Below are 22912 nucleotides of genomic sequence, written 5' to 3' on the forward strand. Positions count from 1 at the left end.
GTGGTGGCTGGTATAGAATGGTGTAGGCTGGTGGATGCTGGTAGATGGAGGAGCAGGAGGGGGAGAAGAGAGGATGGGGAGAAGAAGAGAGGATGGAGGAGAAGAGAGGATGAGGAGATGTGTTCACTGGGTATGAGAATCAACAGAAACCCACTGCTGCCCAAAAACCCTACAGCGATAGCTGAACTCAACTCTGTATTGTACTGAGTGTGTGTGTGTGTGTGTGTGTGTGTGTGTGTGTGTGTGTGTGTGTGTGTGTGTGTGTGTGTGTGTGTGTGTGTGTGTGTGTGCGTGCGTGCGTGCGTGCGTGCGTGCGTGCGTGCGTGCGTGCGTGCGTGCGTGCGTGCGTGCGTGCGCCCGCACGTCTGTGTATGAGAGAGAATGAGAGTGCAACAGAAAGTCTGACTGCACTTGTGTAGCCTTTGCATACATTTCTGTGTGTTTCTGTGTGTGGGCATGCATGTCTGATACTGTGAGACTGTCTGCGAGGTTTTAGCATGCTTGAGTGTGAGGGAGCAGAGTAGACTGACTATTTATGACTCATCGTGACAGGAGAGGAGAGGAGAGGAGAGGAGAGGAGAGGAGAGGAGAGGAGAGGAGAGGAGAGGAGAGGAGAGGAGAGGAGAGGAGAGGAGAGGAGAGGAGAGGAGAGGAGAGGAGAGGAGAGGAGAGGAGAGGAGAGGAGAGGAGAGAATGAGATACTTGTATCAATCACATCATCACATCTAGGGAGGTGGCGGTTACGAAATTCCGTCAGCCGGTGATTGTCAAGTAAATAACTGTCGGTAATTGACCGTTAATTAACATAAGCACATTTAGCATCTCCTGGCTTCCACACACAGCCTACAAGCCACTGATGCAGACCTTTTGAACATCTACATTTTAAAAAGTCTGATAAATCCATGTAATATAGTCTACATCATCACAATAAATCCATTATTTATTTTAGACAGGTCTAAAGAAACATGAAATGAAGAAAATGTAGTCCATTTCAGAAGAACAGAATTGCATAATGTGATTTGTCCTTACGTTGGGTCCTGATCTTGCTATGCCATATGGCTGTGGGATACACTACCTCATTTAGCAGACAAGATTTGCTTAGAATTCAGTGCCATTATTTAATATTACTTTATAGTATGAAGAATTCAATTGAACAAAGCTGAATAAAATAAAAACAATATTTTCTCCAAACGATTTGAGGGCGTGCGCACGAGGCTTTTTTTTGTGTTGAGAGGTTAACAAAGAAATAGGTACTCCTGTATGCTTAATTAAGAATTATTTATGTAACTTTATTTGTTCTGCAAACATTGGGCTAGGCTGCATGGCACGACTAATGAGGATTTGAAAAAAGTCGCTTGAAAGGGCACGAGCTCAGCTTTGTGTTTTTTTGGGCAGGCCGTACACACTTTGTCAATCTCTCATTCACAATTTGAGAAGCACTTTCCCGGTGGCATCCCCTTCGTGTGGCCATAATGCACCCTAAAAAAAAACATGCCTTTTGCAGCCCTTCTCCCTGAGTGCTGCCTGCTCCGAAGACATTCTCACTCACACGGCTCTCCATCACATGATCAGGTCTTTCTCACAGGCTACAAGTGAAGACAGACACATCTGGGACGCAACTGAGCGCATCCTTATCTAATTCCGAGGTGCATATTGGAGGAACTGTCCACATTTACTTTTCATCAGCCAACAAGATGAGTCGACCTATCAAACAGCAAAAGCACTAGCCTATGTTAATTTACTATCTCCCATAGTACAAAAGTTAACCTATTCTATTCTGTGCGAGAAATAAATATTCCGAACATAGTCTGGGACAGTTGTGGGATCCGACAGATCCCAAATTAATAAAACCACTAGCATTACAAAACATTTATTTACCCATTAAGGCTGACACAAGAGATCAGAACATTTAGCTTAAAATGTTGATAAACTATTAGGCTATTTCTTCACATTATAAGCGCAGAAATGAGTACATGGTTGTAGGCTATAAGCGCAAATATTATCAAAAGTGACGGAAAATGTTATTATGCATGTAATGCTTTTATTATAAATGTAAGGAAGTCTGTGTGTAGCTGGTGTATAGGAGTCAGGCGCAGGACAGCAGATATGATATAATAAACGTATTTTACTCAACATATAATAAATTCAATACAAAAACAGAGCCCACAATAACGGACCTTCCTACATAGAAACAATCACTCACAAAAAAAACATGGTGGAACAGAGGGTTAAATAATGAACAGGTAAATTGGGGGTTTGAAACCAGAAAAACATTTAGAAAACATGTTTGGTGAAAAGTGATGTGGGAGACTCCCCAAACATATGGAAGAATTAAGATTAATCTTTTTGGCCGTCAAGGAAAACGCCAAGTCTGACGCAAACCCAACACCTCTCATCACCCCGAGAATACCATCCCCACAGTGAAGCATGGTGGTGGCAGCATCATGCTGTGGGGATGTTTTTCATCGGCAGGGACTGGGAAACTGGTCAGAATTGAAGGAATGATGGATGGCGCAAAATACAGGGAAATTCTTGAGGGAAATGTGTTTCAGTCTTCCATAGATTTGAGACTGGGACGGAGGTTCACCTTCCAGCAGGACAATGAGCCTAAGCATACTGCTAAATTAACACTCTAGTGGTTTAAGGGGAAACATTTAAATGTCTTGGAATGGCCTAGTCAAAGGCCAGACCTCAATCCAATTGAGAATCTGTGGTATGACTTAAAGATTGCTGTACACCAGCGGAACCTATCCAACTTGAAGGAGCTGGAACAATTTTGCCTTGAAGAATGGGCAAAAATCCCTGTGGCTAGATGTGCCAAGCTTATAGAGACATACCCCAAGAGACTTACAGCTGTAATTGCTGCAAAAGGTGGCTCTACAAAGTATTGACTTTGGGGGGGTGAATAGTTATGCACGCTCAAGTTCTGTTTTTTTGTCTTATTTCTTGTTTGTTTCACAATAGAAAATATTTTGCATCTTCAAAGTGGTAAGCATGTTGTGTAAATCAAATGATAACAAACCCCCCAAAAATGTATTTTAATTCCAGGTCGTAAGGCAACAAAATAGGAAAATGCCAAGGGGGTGAATACTTTCACTAGCCACTGTACTAAATAATATACACTACCGTTCAAAAGGTAAACAAAAAAGGCACTCTCTCTGGTCGCGCGCATGAAAAAGCTCTGTGACATGGCAGGGTCCACTCATTCAGACTGCTCTTACTCCCTCATTTATCAGAATACAAGCCTGAAACAATTTCTAAAGACTGTTGACATCTAGTGGAAGGCATAGGAACTGCAATTTGAGTCCTTAGTCAATGGATACTGTAATGGCATTGAATAGAAAACTTCAACAACAAAAACATCCTACTTCCTGAATGGATTTTTCTCGGGTTTTCACCTGCCAAATCAGCTCTGATATACTCACAAACATTATTTTAACAGTTTTGAAAACTTTAGAGTGTTTTCTATCCAAATATACTAATTATATGCATATCCTATCTTCTGGGCCTGAGAAGAAGGCAGTTTAATTTGGGCATGCTTTTCATCCAAAATTCAAAATACTGCCCCCTACCCTAGAGAAGTTTGAAGAATATCAGACCCAGTCATCCTGACAATGACAAAATGAGGCGTAAATACAGTCTAAATACAGGCTAAATATAGGCTAAATATATCCTAAATACAGTTTAAATATAGGCTAAATATATCCTAAATACAGTCTAAATATATCCTAAATACAGTTTAAATACAGGCTAAATCCAGCCTAAATACAGGCTAAATCCAGCCTAAATACAGGCTAAATCCAGGTCATACTTCTGTGACTTCCAATGCATTGCAGGTGACTCTGAACCTACCCACACCCTCACACTAACTCTCTCTCATCAACAGTATCTATGACTTAAGCCGTGTTTCATATTCCCATTGATAATATAGTGGCCCAATAGCTGACCGCCTGCAACCCTGTCCAGGCTCCACATCCATAAACAAGCTCTTTGATTGGCTGAGGGCTGTGCCAACAGCCCCACCCTCGACCACCACCCCTGACATTTGGCAGATGACATTAACAGTTCCTCTGATGGACGGGTTCAACACAGCTTTCACACATAGGTTAACCATACAGTAGCCTTGACAACAATGAAAACAACAACAGTGAAGAGCTTCCAGAGGAATGAGATACAAAGTAACTTTACAGCATTACTGGTAACAAGATGTCAATCAGAGTGTTCTGCTTTTACTATCTGTTAATTATATATCCTGATTGCCAAGTCACTTCTACCATATTACCTCAACTACCTCATACCCCTTACACATTGATTCAGAACCACTACTCCTTGTATATAGCCTCATTACTGTTATTTTATTGTGTTACTGTTTCCTTTATTGTGTGCTAATCTTCATACTTTTTAACGCATTATTTGGAGAGGGCTCGTAAGGAAGCATTTCACAGTAACGTCTACACCTGTTGTATTCGGTGTGTGTGTGTGTGTGTGTGTGTGTGTGTGTGTGTGTGTGTGTGTGTGTGTGTGTGTGTGTGTGTGTGTGTGTGTGTGTGTGTGTGTGTGTGTGTGTGTGTGTGTGTGTGTGTGTGTGTGTGTGTGTGTGTGTGTGTGTGTGTGTGTGTGTGTCAGATGAGAGTCCCGTGCTAAAGGCATGTAGGGGAACAGACGCATGGCCCACAGCTACCAAGTTCCTAACGTGCCTGCCCCCCCTCCCTCTCTTTCCCTCCCTCCCTCCCAATATCTCCCTTTCACACATTCATCTATCAATCTCCCTCTCTTTTCCTCTATGTCCTCCTGCTCTTTTGCTTGTGTCATCATACGTTTCAACATTTGTTTTGAACGACATAAAAATAAATATGATTTGCCAAGAGGATATCCGAACACCTCAACAAGCAGTACACAAGTGAAAATCATGTCTGTCACTCCCTGTCATGACAAGGATAAGCTTACTTTTGAATATTATATGCTGCGCTAAGCCTATACATCCCATTCCCCTCAAATACTAGGACATGGAAGTAGCTCCCACACAGCTCAGATCAAATACTAGGACATGGAGGTAGCTACCACACAGCTCAGATCAAATACTAGGACATGGAGGTAGCTCCCACACAGCTCAGATCAAATACTAGGACATGGAGGTAGCTCCCACACAGCTCAGATCAAATACTAGGACATGGAGGTAGCTACCACACAGCTCAGATCAAATACTAGGACATGGAGGGAGCTCCCACACAGCTCAGATCAAATACTAGGACATGGAGGTAGCTACCACACAGCTCAGATCAAATACTAGGACATGGAGGTAGCTCCCACACAGCTCAGATCAAATACTAGGACATGGAGGTAGCTCCCACACAGCTCAGATCAAATACTAGGACATGGAGGTAGCTCCCACACAGCTCAGATCAAATACTAGGACATGGAAGTATCTAACACACAGCTCAGATCAAATACTAGGACATGGAGGTAGCTACCACACAGCTCAGATCAAATACTAGGACATGGAGGTAGCTACCACACAGCTCAGATCAAATACTAGGACATGGAGGTAGCTCCCACACAGCTCAGATCAAATACTAGGACATGGAGGTAGCTACCACACAGCTGATCAAATACTAGGACATGGAGGTAGCTCCCACACAGCTCAGATCAAATACTAGGACATGGAGGTAGCTCCCACACAGCTCAGATCAAATACTAGGACATGGAGGTAGCTCCCACACAGCTCAGATCAAATACTAGGACATGGAGGTAGCTACCACACAGCTCAGATCAAATACTAGGACATAGAAGTATCTAACACACAGCTCAGCTACAACTTGTGTCATGTGGGTAGAGTACATACAGTACATACAGTACATACAGTACATACAGTACATACAGTACATACAGTACATTCAGGAAGTATTCAGAACCCTTGACTTTTTCCGCATTTTGTTACATTACAGCTTTATTCTAAAATTGATTAAATAGTTTTTTCCCCCTCATCAATCTACACATAATACCCCATAATGACATCATAATACCCCATAATGACATCATAATACCACATAATGACGAAGCAAAAACAGTTTTTTTTTCAATGTTTTCACTTTGTCATTATTGGGTATTTTGTGTAGATTGATGAGGAACAACATTGATTTAATCCATTTGAGAATAAGGCTGTTACGTAACAAAAATGTGGAAAAAGTCAAGGGGTCTGAAAACTTTTAGAATGCACTGTATGTAGATATACAGTATGGCCTATAGACAGAGAGCGATGTGTCCTATAATGTAGCAGGCCTACTGGTTAACGTAAGCAGTTCTGATTAGTAACCTAGCTACGGTACAGTACCAGCTCCCGACATGTGGCAGGCTAGGTTCCACTCTTCCAAGTCATATTGCAATCTGAGCATCAACTATTTAAATAAAATATCAACCCTGGGAATATGGGATGAATCAGACTCTACTTTAACTCTGAGCGATAGATACTGAAAATGCAGTGTCATCTCCACCATGTTAAGAGAGGTATGCTTGTCTCTGGCTCAGGGGGGAATATGTTGAGGCTACAAGACATCAACCATAATAATCTAATACAATGAGCCAAAAGCCAACACAAAGCCTGATAGCAAATCAAACCAAGTGCATAAAATAAGCCAGCTCTCTCTCTCTCTCTCTCTCAAATGTAGACAACAAGTGAAACAGTACTTGGGGACGGAGTTTATTGCTTACCTCTTGCAGATAGCTTTTTGGTGTTGATGATTTTGGCGGCATATTCCTGTCCACTACACAGCTTGACACATCTGCGCACCACTGAAAACGCTCCTCTGGAAACAGACAAAAGAAACAGAACAGCTGGTCAGGCATATTTCATAGTTAAAACGATGGAGCTATACAGTAGTTTCTCTGAATTTTATAGTAACCTACAGCATAATAATGCTTTCTGCCAGCACAGCAAGTGTCTCCGCCTTCTATACCTGGCTGGGCTGGCATGATAATGATGGTAACAGAATATACTGTCAGAGTTTGTCTACATAACAGGTTCCCCTGAGGTTCCCGCCACAAAGTCAGCAAGTACTGTATCATATAAGATGATTTTGTGTGTGTGTGTGTGAGTGGCACGTGAGAGAGAAGGTGAACGCAGCAAAGCATTTGTGTTTGTGTTGCTGTTGTTTGTTGTTTTAAAAGTGTGCCTGAAGCAAAATCAGCGTAACCAACATTTACTTTTCATGTTAATTTTACAGTTTAAATGATTAGTCACATGCACAGGTTCAATGAGATTCTTAAACACAGAGCTCCAACACTGCAGGTCAAAAAGAAAAGTGAATGAAACAATAATACAAATCATTCTGATACATATTTACAACTTTAACAATGATAAATGTTCATTGGGAGGGTGGGGGCAGGGTAAATATCTGTTGTGGCCTTGACAAACAGATGTCATTTACTATGATTTGTTTAAGTGCCAGTCAAAAATGTGATGTTCCTGTCTTTTAGAAATGTCCCCTCACTGTCAACTGCGTTTATTTTCAGGAAACTTAACATGTGTAAATATTTGTATGAACATAAGATTCAACAACTGAGACATAAATTGAACAAGTTCCACAGACATGTAACTAACAGAAATGGAATAATGTGTCTATGAACAAAGGAGGGGGGGTCCAAATCTAAAGTAAGTACTGCAGTGCATCTCCTCCTCATGGACTGCACCAGATTTGCCAGTTCTTGCTGTGAGATGTTATCCCACCTGTCCACCAAGGCACCTGCACATTTCCCGGACATTTCTGGGGGGAATGGCCCTAGCCCTCCGGGCTCTTCGCTGGCAGTATGGCTGGTGGCATTGTCATGCTGGAGGGGCATGTCAGGATGAGCCTGCAGGAAGGGTACCACGTGAGGGAGGAGGATGTCATCCCTGTAACGCACAGCGTTGAGATTGCCTGCATAAACAACAAGCTCAGTCCGATGATGCTGTGACACACCGCCCCAGACCATGACGGACCCTCCACCTCCCAGAGTACAGGCCTCGGTGTAACGCTCATTCCTTCGATGATAAACGTGAATCCGACATTCACCCCTAGTGAGACAAAACCGCAACTCGTCAGTGAAGAGCACTTTTTGCCAGTCCTGTTGGATCCAGCGACAGTGGCTTTGTCTGGTGAGGAGTTGCCTTACAACAGGCCTATAAGCCCTCAGTCCAGCCTCTCTCAGCCTATTGCGGACAGTCTGAGCACTGATGGCGAGATTGTGTTTTCCTGGTTTAACTCTGGAATTTGTTGTTGCCATCCAGTACCTGTCCCCCAGGTGTGATGTTCTGATGTAGAGATCTTGTGCAGGTGTTGTTACACGTGGTCTGCCACTGCGAGGACGATCAGCTGTCCGTCCTGTCTCCCTGCAGCGTGTCTTGCCCCAAACATAACACTTTGTATTAAAGACAAAAAATTAATTGCTTTGCCACAATTTTTGCAGTGTCTTGTTGCAAACAAGATGCATGTTCCTTCCTTCTTTTCACTCTGTCAATTATGTTAGTATTGTGGAGTAACTATAATGTTGATCCATCCTCAGTTTTACTTAGTATTTTGTGTTTTCTTTAATTATTTGTTCAGGCCAGGATGTGACATGGGTTTATATATTGTATTTTCGTATTGGGGTTTGTAGTATTTGGGATTGCGGCTGAGTAGGGGTGTTGTATAGGCTTGGCTGCCTGAGGCGGTTCTCAATCAGAGTCAGGTGATTCTCATTGTCTCTGATTGGGAACCGTATTTAGGTAGCCTGGGTTTCACTGTGTATTTCGTGGGTGATTGTTCCTGTCTCTGTGTAGTTTCACCAGATAGGCTGTAATTAGGTTTCACGTTCTGTTTGTTGTTTTGTATTTGTATAGTTATTTCATGTGTCACTTTCTTCATTAAAGTCATGAGTAACCACCACGCTGCATTTCGGTACGACTCTCTTTCTACAAACGAAGAACGCCGTTACAGAATCACCCACCACACTCGGACCGAGCAGCGTGTTAACAGGCAGCAGCGAAGAGAGGACGTTATGGACAGCAGAGGCTTGGAGTATACGACGTGGGAAGAAATAGACAGGTGGGCGGCCGACCCAGAGAGAATGCCGGGACCCGCCTGGGATTCGCTGGAGCAGTGCGAAGAGGGCTATAGGCGAATGGAGTCGAAAAGAAAGACACGGCGGCGCAGAGCGAAAACCGAAAGTCACCCCCAAATATTTATTGGAGGAGGGCTCAGGGAGAGAGTAGCAGAGTCAGGAGTCAGACCTGAGTCTACTCTCCCTGTTAATCGTGAGGAGCAGCAATATAAGGACTTCTGGTCTTGGGAGATGATATTAGACGGAAAAGGACCCTGGGCGCAGCCGGGAGAATATCGCCGTCCCAAGGAAGAACTAGAGGCGGATAAAGCGGAGAGGCGCTGGTATGAGGAGGCAGCACGGCGACGCGGATGGAAGCTCGAAAAGCAGCCCCAAAAACATTTTTCGGGGGGGCTTAAAGGGAGTATGGCTATGCCAGGTAGGAGACCTGCGCAAACTCCCTGTGCTTACCGGTGGGCTAGAGAGACCGGGCAGACACCGTGTTATGCTATGGAGCGCACAGTGTTTCCAGTGCGGGTGCATAGCCCGGTGCAGTTCATACCAGTCCTTCGTATTGGCCGGGCTAGAGTGGGCATCGAGCCAGGTAAGGTTGGGCAGGCTCGGTGCTCAAGAGCTCCAGTGCGCCTGCACGGTCCGGTCTATCCAGAGCCATCTCCACACACCAGTCCTCCGGTAGCAGCTCCCCGCACCAGGCTTCCTGTGCGTGTCCTCGCTCCAATATCACCAGTGCCAGCACCACGCACCAGGCCTTCAGTGTGCCTCGCCTGTTCAGCACAGCCAGAGCCTTCCTTCCCTCCTGCGCTGTCGGAGCCTCCCGCCTCTCCAGCGCTGTCGGAGCCTTTCTCCTCTCCTGCGCTACCGGAGTCTCCTGTCTGTTCAACGCTATCAGAGCCTTCCTTCCCTCCTGCGCTGTCGGAGTCTCCCGCCTGTTCAGCGCTATCAGAGCCTTCCTCCTCTACAGCGCTGCCGGAGCCTCCTGCCTGTTGGGAACAGCCTGAGCTGACAGTCTGCAGGGAGCTGTCAGTCTGCAAGGTGCTGTCAGTCTGCATGAAGCAGCCAAAGCTGTCAGTCTGCAAGGAGCTGTCAGTTTGCAAGGAGCTGCCAGCCTGCAAGGAGCTGCCAGTCTGCAAGGAGCTGCCAGTCTGCAAGGAGGTGTCAGCCTGCATGGAGCAGTCAGAGCTGTCAGTCTGTATGAAGCAGCCAGAGCAGTCAGTCTGCATAAAGCAGCCAGAGCTGCCAGTCTGCAAAGAGCTGCCAGTCTGCAAGGAGCTGTCAGTCTGCAAGGAGCTGTCGGTCTGCAAGGAGCTGTCGGTCTGCAGGGTGCTGTCAGCCTGCATGGAGCAGTCAGAGCTGTCAGTCTGCAAGGAGCTGTCAGCCTGCATGGAGCAGCTAGATCCGCCAGTCAGCCATGATCTTCTAGATCTGTCAGTCAACCAGTCTCTTCCAGATCTGCCACTCTGCATAGAGCAGCTAGAGCTGCCAGTCAGCTATGATCTTCAAGATCTGCCAGTCAACCAGATTCTTCCAGATCTGCCAGTCAACCAGTCTCTTCCAGATCTGCCAGTCAACCAGTCTCTTCCAGATCTGCCAGTCAACCAGTCTCTTCCAGATCTGCCAGTCAACCAGTCAACCAGTCTCTTCCAGATCTGCCAGTCAACCAGTCTCTTCCAGATCTGCCAGTCAACCAGTCTCTTCCAGATCTGCCAGTCAACCAGTCTCTTCCAGATCTGCCAGTCAACCAGAATCTTCCAGATCTGCTAGTCAACCAGAATCTTCCAGATCCGCCAGCCAGCCAGGATCTACCGGAGCCTACTACCTGCCTGAGCTTCATCTCAGTACTGGGCTTCCTCTCAGTACTGGGCTTCCTCTCAGTACTGGGCTGCCCCTCAGTTCCGGGCTGCCCCTCAGTTCCGGGCTGCCCCTCAGTCCCGAGCTGCCCCTCAGTCCCGAGCTGCCCCTCAGTCCCGAGCTGCCCCTCAGTCACGAGCTGCTGCTCAGTTCAGTGGGGTTCTGGGTGAGGACTATTAGGCCATGGTCGGCGGCGAGGGTGGATTATCCCAGGACGCAAAGGGGAGGAACTAGGACATTAATGGAGTGGGGTCCACGTCCCAAGCCGGAACCGCCACCATGGACAGACGCCCACCCGGACCCTCCCTATGGTTTTGAGGTGCGTCCGGGAGTCCGCACCTTAAGGGGGGGGGGGGGTTCTGTCACGCCTTGGTCTTAGTATTTTGTGTTTTCTTTAATTATTTGTTCAGGCCAGGGTGTGACATGGGTTTATATATTGTATTTTCGTATTGGGGTTTGTAGTATTTGGGATTGCGGCTGAGTAGGGGTGTTGTATAGGCTTGGCTGCCTGAGGCGGTTCTCAATCAGAGTCAGGTGATTCTCGTTGTCTCTGATTGGGAACCGTATTTAGGTAGCCTGGGTTTCACTGTGTATTTCGTGGGTGATTGTTCCTGTCTCTGTGTAGTTTCACCAGATAGGCTGTAATTAGGTTTCACGTTCCGTTTGTTGTTTTGTATTTGTATAGTTATTTCATGTGTCACTTTCTTCATTAAAGTCATGAGTAACCACCACGCTGCATTTCGGTCTGACTCTCTTTCTACAAACGAAGAACGCCGTTACACAACCATTAAGCTCTGTAACTGTTTTAAAGTCCCCATTGGTCTCATGGTGAAATCCCTGAACGGTTTCCTTCCTCTCTGGCAACTGAGTTACTTGTAGTGACTGGGGTGTATTGATACACCATCCAACATTTTTGTTTTTTTACTCATCTCCCAAGACGTGCCCTTCTTTGCGAGGCATTGGAAATGTGGGGTATGTGTGAGGTGCAGAGATGAGGTAGTCATTCAAAAATCATGTTAAACACTATTATTCCACACAGAGCAAGTCCATGCAACTTATTATGTGACTTGTTAAGAACATTTTTACTCCTAAACTTATATTAACTTAAACTTATAACCATATTAGCCATATGACCCATAAAGCCTAGCTGTATATTGGCAGAAAGGTTTGTAACTCTCGTTCTTATCCGTCTATTAACTGATTTACCTCATGGTGATGACATCACAGAAGGCCAAAACTCCTTCTGACCAAAACAGGCTCAAATTTCAGGCAGTCTTTTCAAACAATTCTTACACTTAAAGGGCATAATACCCATAAAACCTAGCGGTCAAACAGGAAAATGGTTCCAATTGTTTTTCAACCATTCCACCAAGTCATCTTGTCCTAGATGAATGTACCCGGTTATCAAAATGTCACAACAGGTTGAGCCTACACGAAACACAGCCCTTATTTGAAGTGTTTCTAAAATCCCCTATGAGAGAAATGAATGGTGGAAAAATGATTAGAACCATTTCCCCAGTTATCCCCTACCCACTCCCACAGTCCTATCAGACCCAGCACCAGGATAAAGTGACTAGGGGGGCAGTTGAAATCAGTGAGGGGGCACAATTTGGGGGGGGTCTTGAATTGAAATGACATTGAATTCTGCTTCTATAATCACGCTATACCACAATAAACACAATAGACTCCGAGATCATTGAATGATTTTGAAATCTTTAGCCTATCTCTGCTGCGCTGTATCAGCACAATATACAGCCCCCTACAGCTAGGCCGGTTTGGTAATGAATATAGGCTACAAGATAGATAGGCTGTTTTTAAATTGGTGAATGCCCTATGTGAACGCAGCCGTACACACAGCTGTCTTACCAAAGTAATGACATCTAAAAGCAGGAAAGCCTAGTTATTCATGCATCCGACACAACTGCGAATGAGAACGAATGTCAACAAAACTAAACAGAGGTACCAAGTAGTAGGCCTACTAGCAAACAACATATCAGATTAACAAAGTTATGACACAATCTATACTTCTATACCTAGTTACATTAACAGTAAACAAACGCAGTAAACAACAAGGTGAATGAAGATCCAAACACCTGTCTACATAAGGTCCCACAGTTGACAGTTCATGTCAGAGGAAAAACCAAGCCATGAGATCGAAGGAATTGATGGTTCATAAGAACACAGTGGCCTCCATCATTCTTAAAAGGAAGAATTTTGAAACCACCAAGACTTTTCCTAGAGCTGGCTGCCCAGCCAAACTGAGCAATTGGGGGATAAGGACCTTGGTCAGGGAGGTGACCGAGAACCCGGTGGTCACTCTGACAGAGCTCCAGAGTTCCTCTGTGGAAATGGGAGAACCTTCCAGAAGACAACCATCTCTGCAGCACTCCACCAATCAGGTCTTTATGGTAGAGTGGCCAGACGGATGCCACTCCTCAGTAAAAGGCACATGACAGCCCGCTTGGAGTTTGCCAAAAGATTCTCTAGTCTGATGAAACCAAGATTGAAATCTTTGGCCTGAATGCCAAGCGTCACGTCTGGAGGAAACCTGGCACTATATTTTTCAGTAGCAGGGACTGGGAGACTAGTCAGAATCGAGGGAAAGATGAACTGAGCAAAGTACATAGAGATCCTTGATGAAAAAGTGCTCCAGAGCACTCAGGACCTCAGACCGGGGTGAAGGTTCACCTTCCAACAGGATAATGAACCTAAGCACATAGCCAAGACAATGCAGCAGTGGCTTCGGGACAAGTCTCTGAATGTCCTTGAGTGGCCCAGCCAGAGCCCAGAATAGAACCCGATCGAACATCTCTGGAGAGACCATAAAGTAGCTGTGCAGCAACGCTCCCATCCAACCTGACAGAGGTTGAAAGGATCTGCAAAGAAAAATGGGAGAAACTCCAAAAATAAAGGTGTGCCAAGCTTGTAGCGTCATACCCAAGAAGACTCAATGCTGTAATCCCTGCCAAAGGTGCTTCAACAAAGTACTGAGTAAAGGGTCTGAATACTTATGTAAATATAATATTTCTGTTTTTTATTTTTAATAAATTAGCAAACATTTCTAAAAAAAATGTTTTTCTTTGTCATTATGGGGTATTGTGTGTAGATCGATGGGATAAATACGATTGAATCCATTTTAGAATAAGGCTGTAATGTAGCAAAATGTGGAAAAAGTCAAGGGGTCTGAATACTTCCCAAAGTCACTGTATATACTATGTAGAAGCTGGAAGTAGATGCCTAAATGTTGTTGTCCATTAGTTTACCTTGACTTATTTCACATTTTGTTGTGTTACAGCCCGAATTCAAAATTGATATAATTATGATATTTTTTTTCTTAGCTATCAACACACAATACCCCATAATGACTAGGTGAAAACATGTTTTTAGAAAAAAATGTACATTTATTGAAAATTAAATACAGAAATATCTCATTTACATCAGTATTCACACCCCTGAGTCAATACTTTGTAAATGTCTAAAAACCTGTTTTCGCTTCATCATTATGTGGTATTGTGTGTAGATTGCTGAGGGAAATGTTTTATTGAATCAACTTTAGAGTAAGACTATAGTATTCAGGGGTCTGAATACTTTCCAAAGGCGCTGTACATTTTACAGACACAGTATATTTTACAATAGTTATATTTTGTTTGTTTTTAGTCCCATCCTTCAGCTACCCTCAACCCCTCCCATCTATCTCTGAACACCATCCAGGATTGATTTCTATTGCCATATATTTTTCAACTGTGCTGTGATGTTTCACAAAAGTTCTAAACCTTCCTGTTCTCATAATTTCTACATTTCGTAAATGAAAGATAAACATTTTGGCTAAGAGTATTATTATATTATTGACCGATTGACTATGACTTTTCAAATCACTCTGCGGTGCTATTTGCAGAGTTACACGCTGACCACGTCATCGCACACATGTTGATTTTGTACCCCCACCCCAGACATGATCAGGACACGCACAACGAAATATGAAAACAAACTCTGAACCAATTATATTAATTTGGGGACAGGTCAAAAAGCATTAAACATTTAGCTAGGTCGCTTGCTGGGATATAAACATTGAGTTGTTATTTTACCTGAAATGCACAAGGTCCTTTACTCCGACAATTAATCTACAAAACTGAATTCCTTTCATGTCATCTCTCCTTTGTACATGACACAAGTAATTCTTCGAACAATTGTTTACAGAGAGATTATTTCACTTATAAATCACTGTATCACAATTTCAGTGGGTCAGAAGTTTACATACACTAAGTTGACTGTGCCTTTAAACAGCTTAGGACAATTCCAGAAAATAATGTAATGGTTTTAGAAGCTTCTGATAGGGTAATCGACATCATTTGAGTCAATTGGAAGTGTACCTGTGGATGTATTTCAAGGCCTACCTTCAAACTCAGTGCCTCTTTTCTTGACATTGTGGGAAAATCTCAAGAAATCAGCCAAGACCTCAGAAAAAAACTGTAGACCTCCACATGTCTGGTTCATCCTTGGCAGCAATTTACAAACACCTGAAGGTACCACATTCATCTGTACAAACAATAGTATGCAAGTATAAACACCATTGGACAACGCAGCCATCATACCACTCTGGAAGGAGATGCGTTCTGTCTCCTAGAGATGAATGTACTTTGGTGCAAAAAGTGCAAATCAATCCCAGAACAATAGCAAAGGACATTGTGAAGATGCTGGAGGAAACAGGTACAAAAGTATCTATATCCACAGTAAAACGAGTCCTATATCGACATAACCTGAAAGACCGCTCAGCAAGGAAGAAACCACTGCTCCAAAACTGACATTAAAAAGCAAGACTACAGTTTGCAACTGCACATGGGGACAAAGATCATACTTTTTGGAGAAATGTCCTATGGTCTGATGAAACAAAAATAGAACTGTTTGGCAATAATGACCATCGTTATGTTTGGAGGAAAAAGGGGGAGGCTTGCAAGCCGAAGAACACCATCCCAACCGTGAAGACTGGAAGCGGCAGCATCATGTGGGGTGCTTTGCTGCAGGAGGGACTGGTGCACTTCACAAAATAGATGGCTTCATGAGGCAGGAAATTATGTGGATATATTGAAGCAACATCTCAAGACATCAGTCAGGAAGTTAAAGCTTGCTCACAAACGGTTCTTCCAAATGGACCCCAAGCATACTTCCAAAGTTGTAGCAAAATTGTTTAAGGACAACAAAGTCAAGGTATTGGAGTGGCCATCACAAAGCCCTGACCTCAATCCTATAGAAAATTTGTGGGCAGAACTGAAAAAACGTGTGCGAGCAAAGAGGCCTACAAACCTGACTCAGTTACACCAGCTCTGTAGGGAGGAATGGGACAAAATTCACCCAACTTATTTTGGGAAGCTTGTGGGAGGCTACCTGAAACGTTTGACCCAAGTTATACAATTTAAAAGGCAATGCTACCAAATACTATTTGAGTGTATGTAAACTTATGATCCACTGGGAATGTGATGAAAGAAATAAAAGCTGAATTAAATCATTCTGTCAACTATTCTGACATTTCACATTCTGAAAATAAAGTGGTGATCCTAACTGACCTAAGATGGGACATTTTAACTAGGATTAAATGTCAGGAATTGTGAAAAACTGAGTTTAAATGTATTTGGCTAAGGTGTATGTGAACTTCCGACTTCAACTGTATGTGTAAATGTATTTTGCAACTCTAGCGGTGTGGTCAGCATGTCAGCTCCACGATCTTCTGAACCCACCTTCCAATACCTTTCTGGTGCATTTCAGTCACTTTAAACGTTTTTTCACTTAGTTCCAGGTAAATGTTACATTTGTTCAGCCATTATTGGAACCTGCGACCAAAAACAAGCTACATATGGACAGTACCAAAACAAATGATCTAATGAATCTGTCTCTTCGCAGAAAAATATGAAGAGCTGGGATGGTTGTATCCCCCCCATATATTGTGTATAACATTCTATTGGTTGCAAGAATTTTCCATCATAATTTAAATGAAAAACACTGAGTTTTGAATCCGCCCCTATTTTGTGCATCGGTTAATAAACCAAGTTCCGTGGAATGGTACATCGAAAATCTCCCAACTACTGTATCTTGCCATCTATATTGCACAGCTGTCATTTTTGGGGGTCTTTAAATGAAACTGGTATACTTTTAAAAAATGTATCACAGTTTTCTTTAACCAATTTTGGTCTTTAATGCAGGGCCGACAGACAAGTTCCTTACTTTCTCCCCCTTCCACATTTGCAGTAATGCTGCAATTAGTTGGTTGTAATTTTGGGTAGAGCAGACATTTCCATATATGTCTGTGTTAGCTGCATGTGTGACAGAGCTCCACCATTTTTATTTAGGATATAATTTAGAAAGATTCTACATTTGTTTTTAATTCTCTAAAAAACACGTTTAAAAAAATCAATTAGTATATTGGAATTGAAACATAACATAACATATTTGTTGTAATATTTGTTCTGTCTTTTCTGGTGGATTAAATTGAAATTGCAACCAGCTTTCTATGTCTTGTTTTAAAAATACCGATCTTTTGGAGATTATTTAATTTTCAAATAACCGAAAGTGAGAGGTCGCAATCTGAATAAAGGGAAAGGGCTAGTTCCACATTATTTACGCCAAACTGCCGCTCCGCTGTTCGACAGCTCAATGTCACTGTCTCCCGGGTTGCTTTGCCTGCTGGTAGCGGGACCGGGAGAGAGATAGGGGCGATTTGGAGAGCGGTGTAGCTCGCCAACCGACGCGCTACAGTGCCCAATGCCCAGTGCCTAGAGTAGGCTACTGGATACATTTTTGGATAGTTTTTCCTACTTTTTTAAAGAGCGCAGGGAACAATAATTTATTGTGAGTGTGTGAGAGAGATATAGAAAGAGAGAAATGAGAGAGAGACATTTGAAATGTCTTTATTATTTTGAAACTTTTGTTAGTGTAATGTTTGCTGTTCATTTTTTATTGTTTATTTCACTTTGTTTATTATCTATTTCACTTGCTTTGGTAATGTAAGCATATGTTTACCATGCCAATAAAGTCTATTAAATTGAAATTGAATTGAGAGAGAAAATTGTATTTTGAGCCAGCTGTTACCCTTGACTTGTGCTGCTGTTGAAAAAGACAACCGTAACAACGCAAACCCGCACCCACAGCTCCTTGACGCAAAACAAACGACAACAGTCAGCCAGTCACAAATTCCCATTCATGCAAATTCCCACAATAAATAAGCTTACTTTCCCAGCTCTTCGTATAGCTGAAAATCGTCCGTGAAACGTGTACAGGTTGTCGCAGCCATGTCTCCGTATCTCGTGCTTCTCTCACGGCTACTCCTTCGTTTGATAGGATCCTCCTACGCGATATACACTTTATCTCAAAATGTGCTTGTTCTTTCTGAGCTGCGGCGATTCAAACATAGACTTGAAGCGCAGCGGATAGGTTTCGGGTTGAGAAGGAATGCAGGCAGGCGAGCGACCAAGTTGGCTTGCTTTACCTCGTCTATCCCACTATCTATCTACTTACTGTACTCTATCGCTCCTCACCCAGTGCGCTTGACTGCAAATGGTGAAGCGCTCCAAAGACCTGTGGCGAGAGCTGCTCAGCGCTGCCCTCGTTTGGGCGCTGCGCTTAACTACCCGTGTACAGCACTTCCAAATACGGGCAGATGTAATAGCTATTTGTGTTTGGTGGAAGGGGTATGATGTAGATTTCAATGATTTCAATGACAGATATAAAATGCAATGGTAATGCATTACAAACAATAGCCTACATTAAAATCCATCTGTATGTATTGTAATTTTCTATAGGCCTAGGCATATGTACTGTTAGAATAGGCCTACAGTCATGCAAGTATATTAAACAAATAATACTATAGAACATGTTTCAAGGTACATGGTTGAGGTATGGACTACCCAATGCAACAGTTGCAGTAGATCATATTGAGCTGTCAAATAACTTCCTTTACACATGCTACAGAATGTGATCCATATTGACATAACTCTAGAACAGCTTCATTCTGTTGTGACATTACTCCCCTCTCTGTAGGCCAGCTGTAATCTGATCCTCTGGGGTCTCCTCTTCAGAGTGAGGGTCTCATGTCCTGCCCAATGCTGACCACTACTCTGGTGCATAGCCCAGTATGCATACTCTGGGGTTGCTTCCCCCTCCTGTTGATCGACTCCTTGGCCACGCCTATAAACCAGTAAGGCTGGTCCCCCACCTCCACCTCCCAGCTGTGCCTTCCTGAGCTGAACCCCTAAGAGCCCAGAACTGTGGCATAATTTGTGTTCCTCTCTGGGTTGTCAGGGAGCTGCTGGGTTGGGACTGTCTGACTCACACTGGTCAGATCATCAGACAGAGAGAGCCAGTGGGAAGCAGTGTTGGGGTCCAGAATCACAGGAGTGTATTTGACAATCCCCTGCATCTTCTCCCAGACTCTGAACTGCAGGTTGGCCAGGTGTTTGGCCACATCTATCAGTGCTCCTGAGACCAGCTGTGGATCCAGCAGTGTGTCCTGGGCTCTGGAGAACGTCTGTGTGTGTTTGTAGCTCTTGAGAAATGACACCTCTTGTTTTTGGAGTTCTTGTTTCACAGCAGTGATGATTTCTGTGAGTGAAGAGATCTGGTCCTCAATGTGTTTCATCTCTCTGGCAATCATCTTCCCCTTCTCCTCCTCTTCCTTCCTCAGTGCTGCCAGTCTGGCCTCCTCTTCCTCTCTCAGGAACTGGTAAAGCTTCTCAAACACACCTCTGATCTGTCTCTCTGTGGATACCAGCTGCTTCCTGGAGTATTACACCATTTCATTGTACGTCTTTTCAATGTTTTTACATTTGTCTCTAAATGACTCTAAATCTGATTCTAGACATTCTTGCCATATCTTCCCCTGACACAGTATCCCCCCACTTCACTCTCTTCTCTGGACTCCCACCTCTCCCTCCATCTTTGTCAGGAAGCTCCTCCAATGAAAAGTGAATTGCATAGTGGTGTTGCAGACTCTGGGGCCTTTCAGAACAGGTGTATATATACTGAGGTCATGTGACAGATCATGTGACACTTAGATTGCACACAGGTGGACATTATTTAACTAATTCTGTGACTTCTGAAGGTAATTGGTTGCACCAGATCTTATTTAGGGGCTTCATAGCAAAGGGGGTGAATACATACGCAGGCACCACTTTTCCATTTGAAATTTGTTAGAATTTTTAAAAACAAGTTATTTTTTCCATTTCACTTCACCAATTTGGACTATTTTGTGTCTGTCCATTACATGAAATCTAAATAAAATCATTTAAATTTAAATTACAGGTTGTAATGCAACAAAATAGGAAAAACTCCCAGGGGGATGAATAGTTTTGCAAGGCACTGTACTTGGTCTGATCCCAGAATGTCTCCAGACAGCTGGAACAGAAGCTGTGGTGGCAGCTCAGAGAAACAGGCTCTCTGAAAATATCTGAACAAATATGACAACACAGGGAACTATCCAGGAGAGATCATTTTTCTGCCATTTTCTCTGTCACGATACCGCTAGTATCCTACTGTCCTTGACTTTGCAAATGGCACCTCTGTTCTGTTCACTTGATGGGCTACAGGCTGTGATAAATGATTAACTAAGAAATAATACAGTGAAACTTCAGTTTGACACTTCTCAATGTTAATCATATTGATCTTTCAACAAACCTGAAAACACACTTATCTTGGGAATGTGAATGTCATACTGTTAGTTTCTCTTTACTGATTCAGTGATATCCAGGGTGTACTCCATACTAGCTGCTGTACTTTAAGTCAATAACTCTTCAGTCAGTACCTAATTCCACATAATTGCTTCCAATTAGCCTTGTTAGTTAGATCAATGACTCAGACAGTTGACATGAACACAGTCAATGACCTTTTAGCAATTGACATCGTTATCATTGTTCTAACGCTCATATTGGGTAATGCTTCAGCTAGATATTACAAATGTTGTGAAGTCTGTCTGTCTGTCTGTCTGTCTGTCTGTCTGTCTGTCTGTCTGTCTGTCTGTCTGTCTGTCTGACTGACTGACTGACTGACTGACTGACTGACTGACTGTCTGACTGCCTGCCTGTCTGTCTGTCTGTCTGTCTGTCTGTCTGTCTGTCTGTCTGTCTGTCTGTCTGTCTGTCTGTCTGTCTGTCTGTCTGTCTGTCTGTCTGTCTGTCTGTCTGTCTGTCTGGCTGTCTGGCTTTAATTAGCTGAAATTTCGCTTGTTCTGAAGTCAACTTGTTCTGATGTGCTTTTAAAACCTTTTCACATGACTGGGAATACAGATACAGTGCCTTTTCAATGTATTCAGAACCCTGGACTTTTTCCACATTTTCTCACGTTTCAGCCGTATTCTAAAATGTATTAAATTGTTATTTTTTTCCCCTCATCTCTCTATGCACAATATCCCATTATGACCAAGCAAAAACTGGTTATTTTTTTATTTTACATAAATATTCAGACCCTTTACTCAATATTTTGTTGAAGCACCTTTGGCAGTGATTAAAGCCTCAAGTCTTCTTGGGTATGACACTACAAGCTCGGCACACCTGTATTTGGGGAGTTTCTCCCATTCTTCAGATTGGATGGGGAGTGTTGCTGCACAGCTAATTTCAGGTCTCTCCATAGATGTTTGATGGGTTCAAGTCTGGGCTCTGGCTGGGCCTCTCAAGAACATTCAGAAACTTGTCCCAAAGCCACTCCTGCGTTGTCTTGGCTGTATTCTTAGGGTCGCTGTCCTGTTGGGGTACTGTGTGTAGATTGATGAGGAACATTTTTAATTTAATACATTTTCGAATAAGGCTGTAACATAACAAAACGTGGGGGAAAAGGGGGTCTGAATACTTTCCGAATGCACTGTGTGCTTCTGTTGGTCCCCATATACATTACCTAAAAACTAGAGGCGTGGGTCAGAAAACCAGTTAGTATCTGGTGTGACTACCATTTGCCTCATGCAGCGTGACACATCTCCTTTGCATAGAGTTGATCAGGCTGTTGATTTTGACCTGTGGAATGTTGTCCCTCTGGTCTTCAATGGCTGTGTGAAGTTGCTGGATATTGAAGGGAACTGGAACACTCTGTTGTACAGGTCGATCCAGAGCATCCCAAACTTGCTCAATGGTTGACACGTCTAGTGAGTATGAAGGCCATGGAAGATCTGGGACATGTTCAGCTTCCAGGAATTGTGTTCAGATCCTTGCGACATGGACGTGCATTATTGTGCTGAAACATGAGGTGATGGCGGCGGATGAATGGCAGGACAATGGGCCTCAGAATCTCATCATGGTTTATCTGTGCATTCAAACTGACCTCGATAAAATGCAATTGTGTTCATTGTCCGTAGCTTATGCCTGCCCATACTATAACCCCACCGGCACCATGTGGCACTCTGTTCAAAACGTTGACATCAGTAAATCGCTCACCCACGACACCATATACATGGCCTGCGGTTGTGAGGCCGGTTGGACTTAATGCCAAATTCTCTAAAATGACGTTGGAGGTGGCTTATGGTAGAGAAATTAATATTCAATTATCTGGCAACAGCTCTGGTGAACATTCCTGCAGTCAGCATGCCAATTGCACACTCCCTCGAAACTTGAGACATCTGTGGCATTGTGTTGTGTGACAAAACTGTACATTTTAGAGTGTATTTTTATTGTCCCCAGCCCAAGATGCACCTGTGTAATGATCATGCTGTTTAATCAGCTTCTTGATATGCCACACCTGTCAGGTGGATGGATTATCTTGGCAAAAGAGAAATGCTCACTAACAGGGATGTAAACAAATCTGTGCACAACATTTGAGAGACAAAAGCTTTTTGTACGTATGGGCAATTTTTGGGATGTTTTATTTCAGCTCAGGAAACATGCGACCAACACTTTACATGTTGCATTTATATTTTTGTTCAGTATACACTACCAGTCAAAAGTTTGGACACACCTACTAATTAAAGGGTTTTTATTTTTACTATTTTCTACATTGTAGAATATTAGTTAAGACATCAAAA

General features: G+C 43.3%; 2 protein-coding genes across 19 annotated transcripts in view; both read right to left on the minus strand.

Annotated features, from left to right (window-relative positions):
- The window catches only part of LOC124036602 (calcium/calmodulin-dependent protein kinase type II subunit beta-like), a 160499-nt gene extending 142022 nt beyond the window's left edge, over nt 1–18477 (minus strand). For 5 of the 18 annotated variants that reach the window (XM_046351382.1, XM_046351383.1, XM_046351386.1 and 2 more), the window contains exons 1-2: nt 18144–18476; nt 6709–6803 (exon numbers count right to left, since the gene is read on the minus strand). In XM_046351382.1, coding sequence (XP_046207338.1) covers nt 6709–6803; nt 18144–18205 — 157 coding nt within the window. In that variant the 5' untranslated portion in view covers nt 18206–18476. Of the gene's footprint in view, nt 1–6708; nt 6804–18143 lie in introns of all 18 variants that reach the window. The other 13 variants (XM_046351391.1, XM_046351394.1, XM_046351395.1 and 10 more) reach the window with 3 other exon arrangements.
- A 306-nt stretch (nt 18478–18783) lies between these two features.
- LOC124035289 (E3 ubiquitin-protein ligase TRIM35-like) lies at nt 18784–19787 on the minus strand. Its single transcript, XM_046348749.1, has one exon. It carries the CDS (start codon nt 19562–19564, stop codon nt 19163–19165), a length of 402 nt encoding a protein of 133 aa, XP_046204705.1. The 5' UTR covers nt 19565–19787; the 3' UTR covers nt 18784–19162.
- Nucleotides 19788–22912: the final 3125 nt, after the last annotated feature.

The sequence above is a fragment of the Oncorhynchus gorbuscha genome, linkage group LG05, assembly GCF_021184085.1.
Source record: "Oncorhynchus gorbuscha isolate QuinsamMale2020 ecotype Even-year linkage group LG05, OgorEven_v1.0, whole genome shotgun sequence".
NCBI classification, from domain to species: domain Eukaryota; kingdom Metazoa; phylum Chordata; class Actinopteri; order Salmoniformes; family Salmonidae; genus Oncorhynchus; species Oncorhynchus gorbuscha.